Source organism: Gadus chalcogrammus, unplaced genomic scaffold (assembly GCF_026213295.1).
Source record: "Gadus chalcogrammus isolate NIFS_2021 unplaced genomic scaffold, NIFS_Gcha_1.0 GACHA079, whole genome shotgun sequence".
In the NCBI taxonomy this organism is placed as follows: Eukaryota; Metazoa; Chordata; class Actinopteri; order Gadiformes; family Gadidae; genus Gadus; species Gadus chalcogrammus.
Genome location: NW_026613514.1, coordinates 53673 through 74981, shown reverse-complemented (window position 1 = coordinate 74981; position 21309 = coordinate 53673). Strand labels below are relative to the sequence as shown.

At 42.2% G+C, this 21309-nt stretch overlaps 2 protein-coding genes and 1 long non-coding RNA gene across 6 annotated transcripts; 2 read left to right on the top strand and 1 right to left on the bottom strand.

Annotated features, from left to right (window-relative positions):
* Positions 1-371: 371 nt before the first annotated feature.
* LOC130378470 (uncharacterized) lies at positions 372-9395 on the top strand. 3 transcript variants are annotated; one of them, XR_008894710.1, is made up of 6 exons: positions 372-433; positions 570-669; positions 880-1143; positions 7573-7628; positions 7765-7864; positions 8075-8309. XR_008894710.1 is itself a non-coding variant. In XM_056585221.1 (3 exons), the coding sequence occupies exon 1, from the start codon at positions 2082-2084 to the stop codon at positions 3819-3821; it is 1740 nt and encodes a 579-aa protein (XP_056441196.1). In that variant the 5' UTR covers positions 1973-2081; the 3' UTR covers positions 3822-7628; positions 7765-7864; positions 8075-9395. The 3 variants fall into 2 exon arrangements, 2 of the variants coding, with proteins under 2 accessions (XP_056441196.1, XP_056441197.1); XM_056585221.1 differs by lacking the exons at positions 372-433; positions 570-669; positions 880-1143 and having other exon boundaries at positions 1973-7628; positions 8075-9395.
* Positions 9396-16845: 7450 nt separating this feature from the next.
* On the top strand, positions 16846-19318 carry LOC130378472 (putative nuclease HARBI1). 2 transcript variants are annotated; one of them, XM_056585225.1, is made up of 5 exons: positions 16846-17236; positions 17588-17887; positions 18004-18534; positions 18649-18858; positions 19000-19318. In XM_056585225.1, the coding sequence occupies exons 1-5, from the start codon at positions 17111-17113 to the stop codon at positions 19000-19002; spliced, it is 1170 nt and encodes a 389-aa protein (XP_056441200.1). In that variant the 5' UTR covers positions 16846-17110; the 3' UTR covers positions 19003-19318. The 2 variants fall into 2 exon arrangements, with proteins under 2 accessions (XP_056441200.1, XP_056441199.1); XM_056585224.1 differs by lacking the exon at positions 19000-19318 and having other exon boundaries at positions 18649-18953.
* Positions 19319-19603: 285 nt separating this feature from the next.
* On the bottom strand, positions 19604-21102 carry LOC130378474 (uncharacterized). Its single transcript, XR_008894711.1, has 3 exons — positions 21018-21102; positions 20488-20581; positions 19604-20051 (listed from the first exon to the last, which is right to left on the bottom strand). It is a non-coding gene; the product is annotated as an uncharacterized LOC130378474 (long non-coding RNA).
* Positions 21103-21309: the final 207 nt, after the last annotated feature.

Here is a 21309-nt window from a genome sequence, read left to right as displayed (position 1 = left end):
GCATCCGATTCGGCAGCTGGTCCACTTTAAATCGGTCCTGATTGAAAACCACTACACCTAGACTCTTCAAATCTGGACTAAATTTTCACAGTGAGGCTATACATTATATAAAACATAGTTACAGATTTGTGAAACCTTTTTTCTATTTGTGAAAATGCAATACAGGCTCATTTTAATGCTTTTTAGGGGTCCAGACTGCATTGGAACGGGTCCTGATTGAAAACCTGTCGTGGAAATATCAATCATAACTATATACAATCAGATACAAATTATATTAACCTTGTTTATATAATTATTGCTGCAACGGACCTATTGTTGTATCGACCTGTATTGCGCCCCGGAACCTTTTATTTACGTTTCACCCGGTACTCTTTTAGAGGCGCACAGCAACATTCATGGCGATGCGTGTCTCGCGCGTAGTCGCGTCGAAAACGTAAGTTTAATGTCTTAATGCCTGTATTTTGGTTGTATAAATGATGGGTTCCTATTGAAACGTTTTCTGTGTAATTTTTATTGTTCATGTGTCTTATACCGGTCGCATTTCTATGCCGTTTTATGTCCGTAAATAGTGTATGAAGCAAGCTAAAGGCCAGACCCATGAATGTCCGGTGAATTCAACTTTTCCCGCTCGATTTACCGTCGTCTTGCACCCTTGACAAGCGGAGCGAGGTATGTTGTTTTGTTGTATGCCTTTGGTGTGATTGTGTTTGGTTTTGGTGTCTTTGTGTAAGTTAAGCAGATAATGCACATGTTTAAGTTTTCTTTTTTGTCCTGAAGTATGTTTTCTGTCATTCTTTTATTTGTGAACATGAAAATTGTACTGCCCTGATCTTAATGTATTTGTGTAAAAGTGCAACCATTTTATGTTACTTTTTCTAGTTTCACGGTGCCATAGCAACAAAAGAACAAAAGAATAAAAGGTTGCACCCGTCAGAGACTCTCCGGTTATTTCGTGTCAAGGGCTGCTACAGTGAAACTCGACCACGACGAATCCTCTTCCACGGACCCCCAACGCTGCATCTGGACGTCCAACTTCGATGTGCGGGCATCTTCAATACTGTAAATAAGACATCGCCCGATGTCCTGCACACATTCCCACAGGCGCCTCAGCTGCATCAAGAGACACTGTACACATAATCAAAGGTGATGTGGTAAGGGAACTTAAAAAAAAACAGACTCTGGCAACCTAAGAGTTTAAGAACGGTTAAACAACCAAGTTCATTGTAAAGGTTAAATGCGTGGTCTGAATGTTGTTTATTTGATGGCTTTAATGTCCATGATCAAGTCCGAAATAATTGTTATCTCATGAAACCCTAACTGTTGAAGCTCATTATTTTAAAGGTCTGATTGTGAAGTACCAGCAGTATTTTTGTGTAAATGTCTAAGTTTGAGTGTTATTTAGTAGTACTTGCGTAAAGTTAAAGTCACCACTCATCCAAATTTAAGTCCAGACATTAAAACACTTCAAGGAGCAAACTAATATATCAGACCATCAAAATGTTAACACCTGCTGAAGAACCAGACTGCCCCCCGAAAGACAAACAGGGGAGGTCCAACTCACGAGAACGAAGTTTAACAGAAAAGGGCCTAGAGATGCAAGAACAGGAAGCAAAGAAAAACGAAAAGGCATTCAACAAAGCCTATGACTCGTGGAAGCAGTTAGCAAGAGAAACCAGAGTAAAATTAAAGGCTCTCTGCTCACCTGAAGATCTTGATACAATTGAAAGAGACATTAAAGCTAAACACGCCATAGTGCAACAACATTATGAGCCAATTCGCCGCAACCATACTACTACCCCAGTTATTGTTCAAAGAATGGATGCATGTGGCACTCTAACAGACGAAATGTTTGAGCTCATAAACAAACGTCTAGAGAACATGGACGAGACATTTAATGAAAGTAAGGAAAAGGAAAGAGTGAGGATGACGCTAAATAAAATGAGTATGAGTCTGTCTTTGGAAAAACAGAAACAGAAACAGTAATTTCAGAAAGCTCAAACTCAAAAGCCACCTCCAGGTCTTCTAGTAAACGTGCAGACGCAGAAGCAGATCTTGCAGCTAAGCTAGAACAGGCCAATGCAATGGAAGAAATACATGAACAACAAACAAAACTCATTAAGCTGGAGAGTGAATGGAAGCTTAAAGAGGCAGAGGTTAAATTAAGACTAGAGGAGGAGAAAACAAAGCTACAACGGCTACAAGCGTCAAAGGAAGTAAAGGTAGCAGCAGCACGAGTCAAAGCATACAATGCCTTTGATAATGTTGAAAGTTGCAATCAAGAGGTCGACAACATAATGCTGCCCGACTACCTAAATACTGATCTTCGAACTCCACTGTATCCAAGAGCCCTGCCATTTCAATCTCAGCAAAGACCCCCCGAGATGTTGAGAAATCAAGAGGAGGTGAGTCTAACCCAAGCGCTTGCAAGCTCACTTATTCTTAGTCGTCTGCCTGTACCAGAACCCTCCACGTTTACCGGTGACCCTTTAGAGTACTTGGATTGGAAGACATCCTTTATGGCACTTATCGGCCAGAAGCCCCTCCCTGTGTGTGAAAAAATGCTATACCTAAAGAGTTATCTTGCAGGGGACGCACGCAGAGCAGTTGAAGGATTCTTCTACCGAAACACTGAAGACGCATATAAGGGCATTTGGAACGTGCTACAGGACAGATATGGAAATCCATTCATCATCCAAAGAGCTTTTAGGGACAAACTCACAAAATGGCCAAAGGTAGCTGCAAATGACCCCGCAGCGCTCAGAGAGTTTGCAGATTTTCTGCAAAGTTGCGCCGAAGCCACTCCCCACGTTAAAGGCTTAGCCATCCTCAACGATTGTGAAGAAAATCATAAGCTCCTCAAAAAGCTGCCTGAGTCCATGGCACATAGATGGAGTCGCATTGTAGTGAACGAGTTAGACAAATCTCAAGAGTATCCAACCTTTGCTCGTTTCACAGAGTTCATGCAGAAGGAAGCCAGAATAGCTTGCAACCCCATGGCCTCCCCCTTCCTGATGAACAACAGATTTGAAGACGAGAGATTTCCCAAGAGAGCAAAAGCCCTAAACACGCACGCTCAAACAAAGTCCTTCATCTCTGGCCCACCAGAAACCTCAGCCTCACATCCAAGGCCACCTTGTTCAGTCTGTGAAGATGATAGTCATGGTATTGTTAAGTGCCCAACCTTTGCAGCAAGAACTGCTGATGAAAAGAAGGTTTTCATTCAGGAAAATCGTCTTTGTTTTGGATGCCTAAGGAAAGGTCACGTAAGTAAAGACTGCAAAGGACGTCACACCTGTAACATATGTAGCCGACGTCATCCAACCTGTCTACACATAGAAAGAGACCAAGTGCCTGTAGGAAACTCAAGGAGCAGCTTAGCAGCCTCAGGAGATGGCGATACCAAGGATGTTCGTAAGGTTATGGCACATGCACTGACAAGGTATAGTTCCGCCACATCTAGCATTGTCCCTGTCCTTGTGTCCACTACAACAGACCCCCAAAAGGAAATCCTAACGTATGCGCTTCTTGACACACAAAGTGACACGACTTTTATCTTAGAAGATCTAGTGTCTGAACTTAACATGAGCACTCAACCGATCCAACTCAAGCTCAGTACGATGACATCTGTGGACACAGTTATAGCAAGTAAGGCTACATGCGGCTTCCGTGTTCGTGAATTTAACTCCGAGACCTGTGTGCAGCTAAAGCAAGCCTACACTCGGGATTTCATCCCAGTCGATAAATCTCACATCCCAAACAGCACTTCAGTGGCCTCACCTCAAACGCCTAGCAAACAAACTACAGCCACTGCAACACTGTGAAGTGGGACTATTAATCGGTTACGACTGCCCATCTGCACTAGCTCCTTTAGAGGTCATTACAGGTACCGAAACTGAACCCTTTGCCCAAAGAACCGCCCTCGGCTGGAGCATCATAGGGTCAGCCAACCCACACCTCGACAGACAAGACTGCCAAAGCTTTGTGCACAGAGTTGCAGTTAAAGAAATGCCAATGCCACCAGTCACCGATGTGCTCAAGGCCTTGGAGTCAGATTTCAGTGAAAGGAGCTATGAGGACAAGTTTGTGTCTCAAGATGATGTTCGCTTTGTACAACTCCTTTGTGGCACTATAAGGCAAAGAGAAGATGGACACTATGAGATGCCCCTTCCTTTCAAAGACAACAATCCCCCTGCGCTACCAAATAATAACAGACTGGCTACAATTCGGCTAGAACACCTCAAGAAGAAGTTAAAGATCCACACGCAGTACTTCGATCACTACAAAGCCTTTATGGAAGAAACCATCAGCAATGGTGACGCTGAACCAGCCCCTGTATCTTCTGAGGGAGATATTGTATGGTACATCCCGCACCATGGGGTGTACCACCCTAGAAAGCCAGACAAACTCAGAGTTGTTTTTGACTGTTCAGCTAAGTTCCGTGGCATCTCCCTTAACGACACTCTACTGACAGGTCCTGATTTAACCAACTCCTTGGTGGGAGTACTCTGTCGTTTCAGAAAGGAAGCAATGGCCGTGACCTGTGACATTGAAAAGATGTTCCATCAATTCTCTGTCTCACCTGAATTCCGCAACTACTTAAGGTTCCTATGGTGGGAGGGTGGTCAGTTGGATACGGAACCCAAAGAGTATAGGATGGCAGTCCACCTCTTTGGCGCTGGCTCCTCCCCAGGATGCGCAAACTTCGCCCTTAAGTATCTGGCACAGCAACACAAGGTTGATTACACTGCAGCATCAGCTTTTATAGAAAATAACTTCTATGTAGATGATGGTTTAACCAGTGTTTCATCAGTTGAAGAGGCCCAAAAATTGATTGTTGAAGCTCAAGAGCTGTGCAAGAGTGGAGGCTTACATCGGCACAAGTTCAACTCAAATCAAAGTGACGTGCTCTCATGTATAGACCCTTCAGAAAGGGCAACAACCACTGGTCCCCTCAACCTTAAACCTGACATGACACCAGATGGACATGTACTTGGCATCCAGTGGTCAATTGAGAATGACACCTTCGGCTTCAACGTGGTCACAAAGGACCAGCAACCAACCCGCCGTGGTATTTTGTCAATTGTTGCATCTCTTTACGACCCTCTCGGCTTCGTAGCTCCCTTTGTTCTCAGTGGCAAGTGTATCCTGCAGGAGTTATGTCGCCGTGGCATTGGATGGGATGATCTGCTTCCTGAAATGTTAGCCCCACGGTGGGAGGAGTGGAAAAATGGGCTACAAATGTTGAAGGAAATCACCATACCCAGATGTTACCATCCTCCAGACTTTGGCAAAGTTGTCAAAGTGGAGCTACACCATTTCTCCGACGCCAGCAATGTGGGATATGGTGCATGTTCATACCTAAGATACAAAAATGATGAAGATTAAGTCCATTGTTGCCTCGTAATAGCAAAAGCGAGGGTCGCGCCTACAAAGCTTTTGAGCATTCCAAGACTGGAGCTGTCAGCTGCAGTCACTGCAGCTAGGATGAGCGTGATGTTGAAAACCGAACTTGAAATGCAGATTGACAAAGAGTTCTTCTGGACCGATTCCCAGGTAGTACTGGCCTACATCAACAACGAGGCACGAAGGTTTCACGTGTTCGTTGCTAACCGCGTTCAACTGATAAGAGATACTACAGACCAAAGTCAGTGGCATTATGTCGATACGACACAAAATCCAGCCGACCACGCTTCTAGAGGTCTTCGTGCATCAGATATTTCGTCAACAACCTGGCTGTCAGGACCCAAGTTTTTATGGGAACCAGAAGTTCACACATCACCAAACTCTTCACCAGAGCTGTTAGTTGGTGATCCAGAAGTCAAAGCAGTTGAATCGTTCACAACCCACACAAGTGAACAAAACGATGTTCTGAGTCGTCTATGCCAGCTTTCCAGTTGGTCAACTCTCATAAAAGTGGTTGCAAGGATCAAAAGATTAAGGTGTAAAGCAGGTCAACATGGCGACCTTGTGACTGTTGAAGAACGAAGGAAGGCCACTGAGATGGTGATCGCCCTCGTCCAGCAGCAAGCTTTCCCCAAAGAGCTGAAGTTACTGCGAAATGGAGATAGCCTCCCTAGCTCAAGTCCTCTTATACGCCTCAACCCCATTCTAGATCAGGGACTTCTTCGAGTTGGTGGAAGGTTGAACAAATCAAGTCTCAGTCATGAACTAAAGCACCCAGTCATTCTTCCTAAGGATAGCCCCATAAACAAGTTAGTTCTGTCACATTATCATGCCATGATTTGTCATCAGGGCCGCAGTCAAACCCTAATGGAACTGAGAGCCAATGGATTTTGGACGATTGGTGGGAGCAAAGCAGTCGCCAAGTTGATACACGGATGCGTTAAATGCAGGAAACTCAGACGCCAAACTGAGGAGCAGTGTATGTCTGAGCTTCCCAAAGAACGTGTTGAAGTCTCACCCCCTTTCACATACACTGGCATGGACTGTTTTGGTCCATTCATTATCAAGAGGGGCCGCAAAGAGCACAAACGATATGGACTCCTCCTCACATGTCTATCTTCACGTGCAGTCCATATCGAAATGCTTGAAGATCTTTCCACTGACTCCTTTATCAACGCCTTAAGGTGCTTCATCAGTCTAAGAGGAGCCGTTTGCCAATTACACTGTGACCATGGCACAAACTTTGTAGGAGCTAGAAATGAGTTCAGAGAAGCTCTCAAACAATGTGAAACCAAGACATTGGAAGCCTTCTTGGCTGACAAACAGTGCAAGTTCATCTTTAATGCCCCCTCTGCAAGTCACGCGGGCGGAGTCTGGGAGCGACAGATCCGGACCATTCGCGGGGTGCTAAACGCCACAATTACTCAGTGTTCAGGCCGTTTGGATGAGGCATCTCTCAGAACACTGTTCTATGAAGCTATGGCCATCGTTAATAGTCGTCCTTTAACTGTGGATGGAATAAATGACCCCATGGCACCAGAGCCTCTGACTCCCAACCACCTGATCTTGATGAAGTCCAAGGTTGCGTTACCACCGCCTGGAAAGTTTGTGAAGCAGGATATGTATGCTGCAAAGAGGTGGCGCAGAGTGCAGTACCTCACGGAACAGTTCTGGAGCCGGTGGAAAAGGGAGTACTTAATGGAATCTTCCACAAGGCAGAAGTGGCATGTACCACGCCGGAACGTAAAAGTCAATGACATAGTCATCATCAAGGAGGACATGCTACCAAGAAGCCAATGGCAACTGGGGCGTGTGGTAGAAACCACAGAAGGAACTGATGGTTTGGTTCGACGAGTCAAGGTCCAAATAGGAGATAAGACACTGACAAAGAAAAAGGGCCCAGCGTTCAAACCCTCAATTATTGAGAGGCCCATTCAAAAACTTGTATTAATCCTTGAAAGTGGGTAAATATTAATTTGTTTTCATACGAGACCTGTTCATACATTTAGTCTCTTTAGTTCGGTCCTTTTGTATGGTCAAGAAATCTTGAATGATTCTCTCAGTGTTCATCAGTACATGATTTGGTGGGAGTGTAACGGACCTATTGTTGTATCGACCTGTATTGCGCCCCGGAACCTTTTATTTACGTTTCACCCTGTACTCTTTTAGAGGCGCACAGCAACATTCATGGCGATGCGTGTCTCGCGCGTAGTCGCGTCGAAAACGTAAGTTTAATGTCTTAATGCCTGTATTTTGGTTGTATAAATGATGGGTTCCTATTGAAACGTTTTCTGTGTAATTTTTATTGTTCATGTGTCTTATACCGGTCGCATTTCTATGCCGTTTTATGTCCGTAAATAGTGTATGAAGCAAGCTAAAGGCCAGACCCATGAATGTCCGGTGAATTCAACTTTTCCCGCTCGATTTACCGTCGTCTTGCACCCTTGACAAGCGGAGCGAGGTATGTTGTTTTGTTGTATGCCTTTGGTGTGATTGTGTTTGGTTTTGGTGTCTTTGTGTAAGTTAAGCAGATAATGCACATGTTTAAGTTTTCTTTTTTGTCCTGAAGTATGTTTTCTGTCATTCTTTTATTTGTGAACGTGAAAATTGTACTGCCCTGATCTTAATGTATTTGTGTAAAAGTGCAACCATTTTAAGTTACTTTTTCTAGTTTCACGGTGCCATAGCAACAAAAGAACAAAAGAATAAAAGGTTGCACCCGTCAGAGACTCTCCGGTTATTTTGTGTCAAGGGCTGCTACAATTACAGTAGAAGGAACTGTATTCATTCTCGCTGTATCTTAAAACAAATCCCTTCCTCTCTTAACTGAGAGAGGTTAAGTTAATTCGTATTCAAGTTCCCACTGGAGCCAGTAAGTCTGGTTTTGTGACCAGGCCAATCGACTGACTTCTTTGTTGTGTAGACTCGTTTAGAGCCAAACCTGCAGACATGTCCAATACCCACCCATTGTATTACAAATTTACTTGGCCTAAGGTCACTCCCACTCCCTTCCCACAATGAAAATGTTCCCTATAAGAATCTTGTGAATCTATTGTCTCGGCGAATGTGTTCTTGGTAAACTTTGCTGCCAGTACTTTTCCCATGATCATGCCTTAAGATTAAATCAAATATTTCGCTGTCCGACGTGTCCGTGAGAGAACTTTCTCTTCATCAAAACCACTACACCTGGGCTGCATCCGAATACTCATACTTGCATACTATATAGTATGCATTTTGTAGTACGCAAAAAATATAGCGCATCCGAATACTCAGTATGCATTCTGTAGTACGGAAGACGTTTCCGAATGCGTACTACCGCCAAGGTAAACCACGGACTTCACTACGCTATCCCACAATGCAACAGGACTCTAGTAACGAACGAAGAAGAGATGGCTGACTCGTCACCACCAGAAAGACGTCGTAGAAAGCGGCGAAAAAAAGAGACATTAAAAAGAGTAAAATAGTAAAGCAAGTAATTAAGTAAAAAGATACATTTTTAATTTGATAGCAACGATGACAAGACGGAAAACAGGTAACTTTTCGGCGATGTTCGGAAGCGTTCGGAGGCGTTCTACGCATAGCTGTAGACCGTACTACACAGTCAAGTGTAGTATGGTCAAGTAGTAGACACTGGACAGAAATAGTATGTACTAAGTATTCGGATGCAGCCTACTCTTCAAATCTGGACTAAATGATCACAGTGAGGCTATACATTATGTAAAACATAGTTTCAGATTTGTGAAACCTTTACCCTATTTGTGAAAATGCAATAAAGGCATATTTTAATGCTTTTTAGGGGTCCAGACCGCATTAGAACTGATCCTGATTAAAACCACTACACCTAGACTCTTCAAATCTGGACTAAATTATCACAGTGAGGCTATACATTATGTAAAACATATTTTCAGATTTGTGAAACCTTTACCCTATTTGTGAAAATGCAATACAGGCTCATTTAGGGGTCCAGACCGCATTGCTTTTTCACAAATAGGGTAAAGGTTTCAAAAATCTGAAAATATGTTTTACATAATGTATAGCCTCACTGTGATAATGTAGTCCAGATTTGAAGAGTATAGGTGTAGTGGTTTTCAATCAGGACCGATTTGAAGATTCTAAGTGGTTTTCAAGCCGAATCGGATGCTGCGAATCGGATGCCAACTTCAGCGTCGTATTGAAATAGCTGTAACAGGCACGGACGTATTGATTACCTGAATGATTATGGGAGACCTACGTAATTTTCATAATATTGTTAATTGTCTAATATTAACATTTCAGTTGCGTTGGTAGGTATTTCATTTTCATTTGCTTGTTTAGCTATGTATGACAGGGTTATGGTTAGCTATGTATGACAGTTGACAATGTTGGTGTATTACAATTCATTATTTGGGTAGGCTTCTCCAACTTCGTTGCTGGTCGATATGTAAACATTTACTTTTATATAAATTATTGATTGCATTTTTCGTAAATAGTTAGTTGGAAGGAATCTGTTTCTTAAGCAATAACATTGAACTGAATTTTTTAGGCCTACATACGTTTACTATGTTACTATGGTATTATATGGAGCAATCTTATATATTTATGAAGTTTCCAGATCAATAAAGTTCTATCTCTTCTTATTTGAACTGCATGTATGTCCTCTTGATTATAGTATTACAGTGTGTACCTTGGTTATCAGCTATCATAGAATGGTGTCCAAATGGCTGCATGTGTAAGAAATAGGATTTGAACCATGTGTTACAATAAAAAAAGCTTTTATTACAAGACCCCCCACCCCAAATTTTAACAAAACACTTTTTTGTATATACATGTTTCATGTATTTACATGTTTTTTTACATGTTGTGACTGTCTGAGTTTGTGATGTGAGTCTTTGGTCTCGTATTTATATGCATGTTTCATGTATTTATGTTTTTTACATGTTGTGACTGTCTGAGTTTGTGATGTGTGTCTTTGTTCTATGTTCCCACTCTTGGCCTGCACCTTGACGTGGTGAGTGGGCTTTAAACTAAGCCAGGCCTTTTATATTTTTTCGTTTGTTATTCACAGTCTATCTTTTTAATGATACAAAGCCTTAATTAAACCCCTTCTCTTCTGTTTGCAGAAACTGGAAACTTCAGAGTATATTTTATCTTAAGTTAGATAATCTTTTTTGTTTCCTCATCAGATCCCAGTCCATCATGCTCCTCTACTTGTCTGCCGTGCCACCATCATGCCTCATGCATCACCTCTCAGCGCCTACCCAGCTGCATCTTATTCCATTTCGAAAAAGCGAGCATCTCACCAAGCAAAGTTTTGCTAATGCCTGCTCAAGTTATTTAAATACTTCATTCTATGGATATCTGAAAATATTTACAGATGGTTCTAAAGATCCCAAAGGACAATGTGGTATTGGCATATATATTCCAGAATTTGAAAAAGGATATGGATATAGAGTGGGTGACTTTATCATACTCAATCGAGATGGCCACAATAATAACCGCTCTTAGATGGGTTGTAGATACTAAGTTTTATAACAGATAATTCAATACGTGAAGATTTGGTGATAGAGATAAAGCATCTTCTTTTAAATATTATAAGCCTTGGTTTAGTTATTCAGTTCTGTTGGATTCCAGCCCACCATGGAATATATGGCAATGAAATTGCTGATAAATTAGCTAAAAGATACTAACCTAATTAGAAGAATTTAACCTTAAGTATATATATTTTTTATTTTTATTTATTCATTTCTTTTGTTAGTTTGTTTTATTTTGTTTATTTTGTTTCGTCAGTTTGGTTTTTTCTTTGAATTTATTTTTATGATTTAAAGTATCATTTGCCAACGTCCTTGTCACAAACTCCTGTGTAGTAGTCCAGTAGGTGGCGGTATATGGGGAAAAACTATGATCCTCCACTAAACTAGAAGAAGAAGAAGATCTCTGCATCCGGTACGTCACGGACTAGGTCACGTGTCTTGGCCCCATAACGCGGAAGCAAATCGCTCCTGTATGTTACCAGGGCAATAGGGTCCGACTGCGTCCTGCGTCCTCCTGCCAAGACACGCCCCGTGTACAAAGACACGCCCCTCGTGTGAAATACACGCCTATCTCAGCGTGATGACGTAATACGTAGGATTGTGATTTCCTACTGAAATCGGGGAGTAATTTTCCAACGTAGCACAGAGACGGGTAAAGAATAGCGAAATATTTTTCCTTGTACTGTCGAGTACGGTGTCACAATGACAATGGGATTTCCACTGAAGTTTCCCCCGTCCTTCCTTACTCTGATGTTGGAGTTTATTTGTAAGCAACTTTATTGGAGCTCCAGCAGTTGTCTTGTTGAGCAACAACATCGTTAACTCTTCTGTTACGAAGCTGTTCCGTTTTTGTCAAAACCTACAAAACGTAGTTATCTTTGCCATACAGCTACACAGCCTGCCACACCATAGGTACACAAAATGGGGTTTCAATATTTCAGTTAACTTCTGTAAGTCCAGATATTGCCTGGTGTTTGTAGGCTACGGGAGGGAGTCAATTTACTGTAACAGTGGAGTTAAAAAGTTAGTTTAATATTTTTATTATTATTTATTATTATTATTATTTATTATTTAAATCTCCGGAGTAGGTTCGACAAGAGAAGAGATCCGCAAATGTCAAATAGAATAGATTATGGCTCTGCACGAGGCTATGTGTGACGCCAGACGCCGTCGTGAATCAGACCAATCAGGGCCGACTAAATACACGCCCTCCTTACAAGACACGCCTCCTCAAAATACACGCCCCCGTCTTGCAGGACGCAGTCGGACCCTACTCTACCAGGGGGCTGTTTCCCAATGTCAAGGAAGCATGCTCAACGGCCGCCCTTTTAAGGACGCTACGTCATAGAACGCCGACAAGCACTGTTCCAATGTTGAGGACACTCGAAAGCCGCGCCATTTTTGCGTCCTTTGTTTTTGAGAATTCCGAGATTTTTCAAGGATGCATCGCTGCATCCTAGACGAGCCAAAACTACCCACAATCCTCTGCGTTCACTGGGCGGGTTCTTGAAAATGGCAGCGCAGTACACGTTCAAATGAAGTGAAGTTATATTAGTTTTCAGAAATATTTTGTGCCGTATTGCTTTTTATAGATTCATCATGTTAATGCAAATAATCAAGCCTAAAGACCTGTGCCCCTTTTCAAACGTTTTTGCAACTTAATGATACGTTGCTATATTTTGCATGGACGTAGCTGGTGTTAAACACCACTGTCACCAATGTCAATTTACTTGCTCACAAGATTACATTATTTATGTATACCTATTTATGTTTGTGTTGAATCGTTTTTTTAGTGTCAGCCCAGCAAACGGAGGCTTTTGTGCGCCGGGTGGCGCGCAAACATTTGTTTACCGGTGGAAGGGATAGTGCCACTATCCAATGTTGTAAAATTAATGCACAACCGATCATTTGCAATGTTTGTAATTTTTAATGAACTTATATAATTTTATTTTATATGATATACTTATGTGTTCAAACCACTGGTAGATTGTAGGCATATATGAATGAATGAATCAGATCAGTTAAATAATATATCCAAATAAATACATGTTTATCATCTCTTTCTTTGTCTTTCCCCCCCTGCATAATAGTAATCAAACGTACTGTAAATGTGATGCATGAATTAAGTTCTCAGACAATTTCACTTAGTTTTATAAAAATTGAATGGATATTCCTTTTAATAAAGACGATTCTATCAACCGCAACAAAGCTTTTGTGACTTCCCCAAAGAGGCTCCATGCGAAGGAGACATGACCGCAAAAATCAAATAAATATCATATCAGCTTGATTGCTGCCATGTTTTATTCATAAGCGCACATGTGTTTACAAGCGGACACGCAGTATTAAAAAGCGGAAGCGCTTCCACACTACCAAGTCGTTCCAAAGTCTGAACGTTACAAACGCTAGGAAGCACTCGAGCTAGCACTCTAGTCTCATCTCCATAGGACGCAACTAGCAAGGACGCGTCCTAGCAAGGCTGCAGCCTTCACTTTGGGAAACAGCCAGGGGACTCTCTAAATCGACGCCACTTCGACCTGGGCGGGACTTTACGTCCTACGTCACTCGCTATGGGTGTGCATGTGTGCGCGTAGCCGTCACTCACGATGGGTGTGCATGTGAGAAAGGTTTTGGCTTTTAGTGTCTATGGGTTGGTAATAACGGTTCTGATGATTTTTCTGATGGAAAAGTGGTCTTTTATTTCCATAATCTTTGTTCAGTGATCGCATAAACCCGTTTGTTAGTTAGCAGTTAAACAAAATGCAATCTCTTTGTTTAGTTACCAACGACCAACGTTTAAAGAATGATGATTGGGGGTTCGATTCCCTAGTGATGCAAGGTTTTTTCTTTCATTTTGGACTGCACACACAACGCGAGTGACGGATACTCGCACAATGTACACACATCACTGTCTTTACAATTTCTAGGCAACCGAAGTTTAAAGATTGTCAAGTGGTTAACTCTTGAATCGCATGTACTAAGACCTGATGGGTTAGTGGTCAGAGAACAACTCATTAACGCGGGGATAAGGGGTTTGATTCCTTAATGAAGCTAGCTTTTTTCTTTCATATTGGACTGGAAGTTTGTATGCCATTTTGCGTAACTTGTAGTTTATGATGAAGAAATGTTACTGGGGTTAAGGTTAGGGTACCGGTAAGGGTAAGACAGAAATTGTTTTTGCAACACAATAGCCGTTTCTCAATTCCTAGCACGCGTACTACGGACTCGATGACTTGCAAGCACGTACTTGGCAAGTCCGTACTTCAAGCACAGACTTGCGAGTACGTACCTGCAATTGGAACAGCAGCGGACTCGATGACGTCAACACCTCTGCTCGTCCGTTAACTGTGCTACGGCCTCATTTAGGCATCTACTAATACTGAACAATATAAACAAATGATATAAAACAAAATCCCAGCCTTTCATTTTCAAATAGTATGTAAATATTCTGAATGAATAAAAATTGAAAAGATATGCGTGTCCTGTCATGTGTATAAGCTATACACACACGACTTTATATATATATTTATATATTATTATTATTATATTATATATTATATAAATATATATATAAGTTAAGAGTAACTTAAGCTACAGTTGTACGTCTTCTCCATATTGTCCGCCATCGTACTGCTGCGAGAGCGAAATGCATCCTGGGATTTATAGCGATTGCAAGCACACACGAGCCACCTCCGATGCATGCTCGGTGAAACGGCGAGATCGAGCACGCATCAAGAACACTTCCGGGTTTTACGACAGTACTCGCTTGATGCGTGCTTCGAATTGGAACAGTGCTCGGGCAATGACTGATGACGTTTCACGAGTCCACGAGCACACGAGCACGCACAAGTACGCGAATTGAGAAACTGCCAATATTTCTTACAATAACAAAGTTCAAAGTTTTGATGACTCCAGTAGGAAACGTAAGATACCTAGAGAAATGCCTGAGTGCTCACAAAACAAGTCAGCAGTGTGGTACAGGGTGATCATTTCTGATATACAGTACAAAAGCTGAAACTATTAGCCAGGAGTGGGAAAGATGCAGACGCAGACGTGGGAAGCAATAAGACACACCAACACACAGTACCCTGTTGCAAAGTGGTTCAGAGTTTAATAGAAATAGTTAGGGTTAGCTGGTATGGCGTTATCTGGTATGGCTATAGTCTAATGTTAGCTTAGTTTGTGTTGTTTCGTCGTGTCATTTGTAGAAATATAGCCTATCATCACAGACTGTAGGAATGTCTCCCACCCTCCATCGCGTACGACACTGACGCTCGTAATCCTGTAGTGCAAGGGAGTTTGTGCACAGATCCCTGAGACAAACGGCTACACGCACACATGCACACCCATAGCGAGTGACGTAGGACGTAAAGTCCCGCCCAGGTCGAAGTGGCGTCGATTTAGAGAGTCCCATGTTACCAGAGCCCGTCTACGAAGTGCCTGGGCACTCCCTATACGCCCCATTGTACCGATTTTGGTTGTAGTTCCATGAGACATCCACTGGGGGTGATCGCGGGCGAGTCCAGATTGAATGGGAGTCTATGGGGCTAGACGGCTAATTATGCCTCTTTCACCTGCTTGTCGTTGAAATATCGCAAATTTTATTGTAGATTCCGCAAGTTCAACATAGATTATGGTTCAAAAGTCAAATGAGTGAGTACTTATGTCCTTTCGATTTCTTCAACCCTGTCTCGTCAAAATTACGTTCCCATAGAACTATTCGGCATTCTCAATTACGTTTGTCATAAAACGTATTTTGTCCGCGATTACGTTTTATTGAACGTATTGCAAATACGTTCGTCCTCAGCCTATTTTTTGCCATTCATTAACCTCTAGGATTATGTTTGGTTGAAACGTATCCCAGATAGGTTAGATGTCAACGTATAGCACATTATTGTCATTAAGGCATATCTTCCTTTCAGGGAACGTTTCATTTAACGTATTTTGTCTGAAAAACGTATCTTGGCTGTGGATACGTGTTATTGAACATATCGCAAATACGTTCGTTGTCAACCTATTTTTTGCCATTCATTTACCTCTAGGATTATGTTTGGTTGAAACGTATTCCAAATATGTTAAATGTCAACGTATAGCACATTATTGTCATTAAGGCATATTTCCCTTTCGGGAAACGTTTCATTTAACGTTATTTTGTCCCTGATTACGTCTTATTGAACATATTGCAAATAGGTTCGTTCTCAACATTTTTGTTGTTATTTATTTAAGCTACCTCTTGGATTACAGGCTACATTTAATTGAAACGTATCCTTAATAGGCTACGTTAAATTTCGATAACACATTATTGTCAGCATATAGGCATAGGTTTACCTCTCGGGGAAACGTACGTTTGATTGTAATGTTAATAGTCCAACGTTATATCAACATGTCACAAGAGGAGAAATTAGCTGCTGACGGGGTAACTGTAGGAGCGGGGGTTGCTTTGTTGATTTCTTTATCTAGGGCTATAGCTGTGGTCAAAGCGGGAAGTGTGCGTTGTCTGGGCGGCTGCCTGAACTGAGCTGCAGGAAATTATGTTAACACGTTTCTTCATTCATTCATGAAGGCTATACCGGTGAACGGTGACGTCAGACTCACGCCCACCTACAAACCAATCAATGTCCACTATCAGCCTGTCCTCTCGGAAAATACGACCACGTAGGTGGTTTGTTCCGCCACAGATTACGACCCATTGGAATTTATCCAAAACGAGCGAACGAGGCCCTCCACATGTGCGGGGAACCCTTTCTCATCAAAATTACGTTCCCAGAGAACTATTCGGCATTCTCAATTACATTTGTCTAAAAAACGTTTTTTGTCCGTGATTACGTTTTATTGAACATATTGTAATGACCTCGCCGGTGACATAACGATGTCGAGTCATTAGTAATTGAAGGAACTTTTAATGGACCAAAACCAGGGCTGTGTCCCAATTCAGGGGACGCATCCTTCGTAGACCGCGTCCTTCGAAGGATGCGGTCTACGTAGACCGCGAAGGACACTCCGAAGGCCGAAGAAATGGGACGGTCTAGCTTTCGGAGCATTTCCGGTTTACGTAACAAACCGTTACCGCCCTTTACCTTGCGTGACCACCACGCGCTGCTCCTGTCACCGCCACCCTGACAGCTGACCTGACCGTAAACAGCAGTTATACCGGACAGCGCGAAAAAAACAAAACAAAGAAACCCAATAAACCACCAAAAATGGAGCCAGAAATCATAATTTTATTTTGTATCTGTTATCTTTATTTGGAGGAGTTGGGGAATACTCACCGCCGGAGCCGACGGGGGATATATCTTCGGCTCCGAGCAAGAGACGACCACAGATTGGTAAAGCTGTGTTACCTTACTTTTAACCAGCAGTATTGTTAACATCATCGTGTTATATGGCTAGCGTAAATGTAAATGTCATTGAACTTTGACAATATAATTACATATTTAAAATAGTCTCAACCTTACAATGACAGAAAAAAATGTTTCTGTCATTAATCAGCTAAATAAAGGTTGAGTAACTTAGATTGATATATAACTATTAACTATATTATATATATATATATATATTGCATAGATAGATAACGATAGATATATACATATATATTTAAGCATTATCTATCTAAACTCTCCACACTTAATATCCAGCTATTGTTCAACAGTTTTACTTCTGTTTCTTTCACTAAACAGCCCAGACCCGTGTACTGCCGGATCAATCCGACTGTTCCTGTCCTGGACCGTTTTTTTAATGGCCAGGACACCAAAACGGATTTCCGATTGGGCAGGGAGGCCCTGGCAGTGCTGCTGGACCTTCTCGGCCAGGAGCGGAGACATGGATGGGGTGCCACCATTGAGACCCTGGTGTTTCTATTCTGGCTGGCTAGTGGGACATCATACAGGGTGGTCTCCAGAGTGTTCGGGATGCCTCGTTCCACTGTCCACCGCATCGTCCACAGGGTCACTGAGGAGGTGGTGGCCATTCGCCACAAAGTATATATATATTTATTTTATCACTAATTTCCTCTATCTTTGACTCTTGAGTTGCTGTAACAAGTAAATGTCCTGTGTGGGATAATAAAGTTGATCTTATCCTATCCTATCTTAAGGTCATCCACCTCCCGAAGACCCCTGAAGACCTGGCGGCAGTGACCAATGGGTTTGCAGGGCTGGCAAGACACCGCGCTTTTGGGAAAGCAGCGGGAGCAATCGACGGCTGCCATGTCCGTATCAAGCCACCGAGCGGCCCTGATGGTCACTGCTACAGGAACAGGAAACTGTTTTCCTCTATAATTCTGCAGGCTGTTTGTGACCATCAGGGCCGCTTCCTTGATACGTACGTGGGCTGGCCTGGGTCAGTCCATGACTCCAGAGTCCTCCGCCACAGCCCACTGTACAGGTCACTCTACCCTCCTCCAGGGCACTTCATCCTTGCAGACGGCGGGTACCCTTGCCTCCAACACCCACTACCCCTCATCACTCCCTACAAGAGGCCAGTGCGAGGTGTGGGAGCCCAGCGCTTCAACTGGCATCATTCCAGGGCACGCTCCATTATAGAGCGTGCTTTTGGAATGATGAAGACCAGGTTCAGGGCCATCTTCCTGCAAGCGCTGGAGGTGCACCACACCTTCGTACCTCACGTAAGTAATCACTCAACAGGATTTTTTAGAATACTAAGAGTAAATCAAAAAAACATTTATTATTTTCTCAGGAGGCATATATCATTTTTTCATTTCTTTTCTTTACCATTACAGGTCATAACAGCATGTGCCATCCTCCACAACATCTGCCTTGGGGCCGATGACATCATGGCCCCAGAGGAGGAGGATGAGCCTGAGGACGTTGTAGAGGAGGATGAGGGGGGCGATGGTTTGGAGGCAGTTAGTGGTGCTTCCTGGCGGGACCAGCTGTCTGCAGAGGTGTCTGCCCTGGAGGAGGCCCCCCCTGACCACCAATATATACAGGCAAGTAATATAATTGAAAAGCTATTTCTATTTATTTAAAATGTTTTGCAGAATAGTTTTACCCGATTTCTTTTGTCAAAATAAGGTTGTGTAGTATTTAGTATGCACTCTTATTCTTGCCCTTTTCCAAACATATTTTAGTGACATGGCAGCCGTCGATTGAGTCAGCCCTGCAAACCCATTCGGTGCGGTGCGGTGGACAGTGGAGAGAGGCATCTCCACCACACTCTGGAGACCACCCCTGGATGTCCCACGGACAGGAGACACCAGGGTCTTTAATGTGGCAGCCCATCCGGGTCCAGCAGCACCACCAGGGGCTCCCTGCTCTGCTGAATCAATATGTTTTTGTATATAGTAGTTTTCCAAGTATATAGTATATATATATAAGTTTATATAGTAGTTTTATAATAATTGTTGTAAATAGTCACATGAATGTTTTGTTGTAAATAGTTTTATTGTGTTATACATGTTTTATAAGTTTTATACAAATAAATTAGTTAATAATAAATAGTTAATAAAAAAGTTAGTTAATAAATAGTTAAATAAGTTAAATAATAAATAGTAAAATAAGTTAAGTAATAATAATAAACAATGTTAACAGAACTGAAATTATTTGTCAGCAATACGCTCCAAAATTGAAAAAAAAACGGTCCATTCTCTCCCTGCTCTCCTGGGCTCTTCTCTCCTCTCCCTCCCTGTTCAGCCTCATGTCCTCTTTAATCAATTCGAACATTTTGTCCTCTCTGTCCCTCTTTCTGGACCTCCTCCTGGACCTGCTCTCCTCCTCATCCTTCTCCTCCACCTCCAAATCCACCACTGCCGTACTTGGCCCTGGTGTGTCCTCAGGGATGGAGGCAATTAGGACAGGGGGGTTGATGGAATGCCTCTGTCCCAATACCTCATCCATGAGGACAAACCAGGGCCAAGTGGCAGCAGTGGGTTTCCCACCTACACCCTCTCCTGACCCTGGATACTTGCAATCCTAAGGCAGAGGAAATCAATCATGGCAGTTAACAACAACAGCAGTATCGAAACAAATTTCAGCAAAAGTGTTTATTAACTTGCATGGTTAAAACAAATAATGTATAAAATAACCTGTACATACTTTATATATTTTTTTTTAATTATCCCATTTTTTCTTTGCCTGCAGGGGAGTCACATTCCCCTGCAGGCCTATTTTCTCCAGAATTGTCCTAAACACAGAGAGATTATTAATCAGAGAAAACAAGAGACACATTTATCAATCATGTTAATAGCCCATGTTAACAATAGGCCATTTATAATATATACATTTGACCATCTTGTAAAGGTTACATTTAAATTAGCCCTCATCCTATATGACGCCCATAATAATAAGACAACCAGTAGAAGTCAAAACACCCTTTTTCTTTGTGTGTTTTTGGAGTGCTGTCTAGTACTGATGCGAGCTGTGACTTTTTTTTGTCTTTCTTTAATAACCCAAAATAGGACATCGTAGTAAACGATTTCTGTGGATGTTGTATCTGTCCTGCTTTTCAATGAGGGCTAATTTAACTAACCTTTACAAGATGGTCAAATGTAGATATACAAATGGCCTATAATATTTTTTATAAACTAACTTACGATATAAATAAACGATTGTTTCCTTACCCCCAAGCCACACTCGCCGAATGTTTCACCCCGGTGAAGAGCTCGTCGTTCTCCCCCCTGAGTTTGATAAATTGAGCAGTATGCTCCTTGCTCCCTAAAGCAAAACCAAATGTTAGAATTAGTTTTACTTTACACTAACAAACAAAAGCAGCTTAAATAGCAAAATAACCAAGTTAGCTGTGTAATCAATCCCAACGTCTGTAACGTTACGGTCTGAAAACCAGGGTCCACAACCTGTGTTCGCGTTGGTCCATTTATCTAACGTTACAGAATAGCAAATTATCTATATAATCGCCCCAATTTCGGTAAATAAAACCATTTTGACCGCTTAAATTTAAAACAATAGGGCTTAACGTGTGTTCTTAGTTACCGTTACAGCTTCACTAACTGTAACGTTACCTTACTTATATTGCCTATTACTTTAATGAAATAAGTTTTAAGGATAACTTATTTGTGTTTTTAACGATACAAATTAGTATTTTAACATTTGTATCGTTAAATACTCGAGTGACTGGAAACCAAATACTTACATTTAAATGAAAAAGTCAAATCCACATTCTCCGCCATTGTTGTTTTATTTTTTGGATTGAATGCGCAATGAATCTTGGGAGGGATGCGTTGGGCCGTGAAGGATCTTGGGATACGTTGGGCCGCGAAGGATACAGCCGATGCATCCTTCAAATCCGGGAAAAGAAGGCTGCATTCGTAGGCCGCATATGAAGGACCCTTGGAATTGGGACAGCACTTGGCGCGACGCTGTGACGCAATCGGCGTCGACGCATCCTTCGAATGCAGCCTTCGAAGGATGCGTCCCCTGAATTG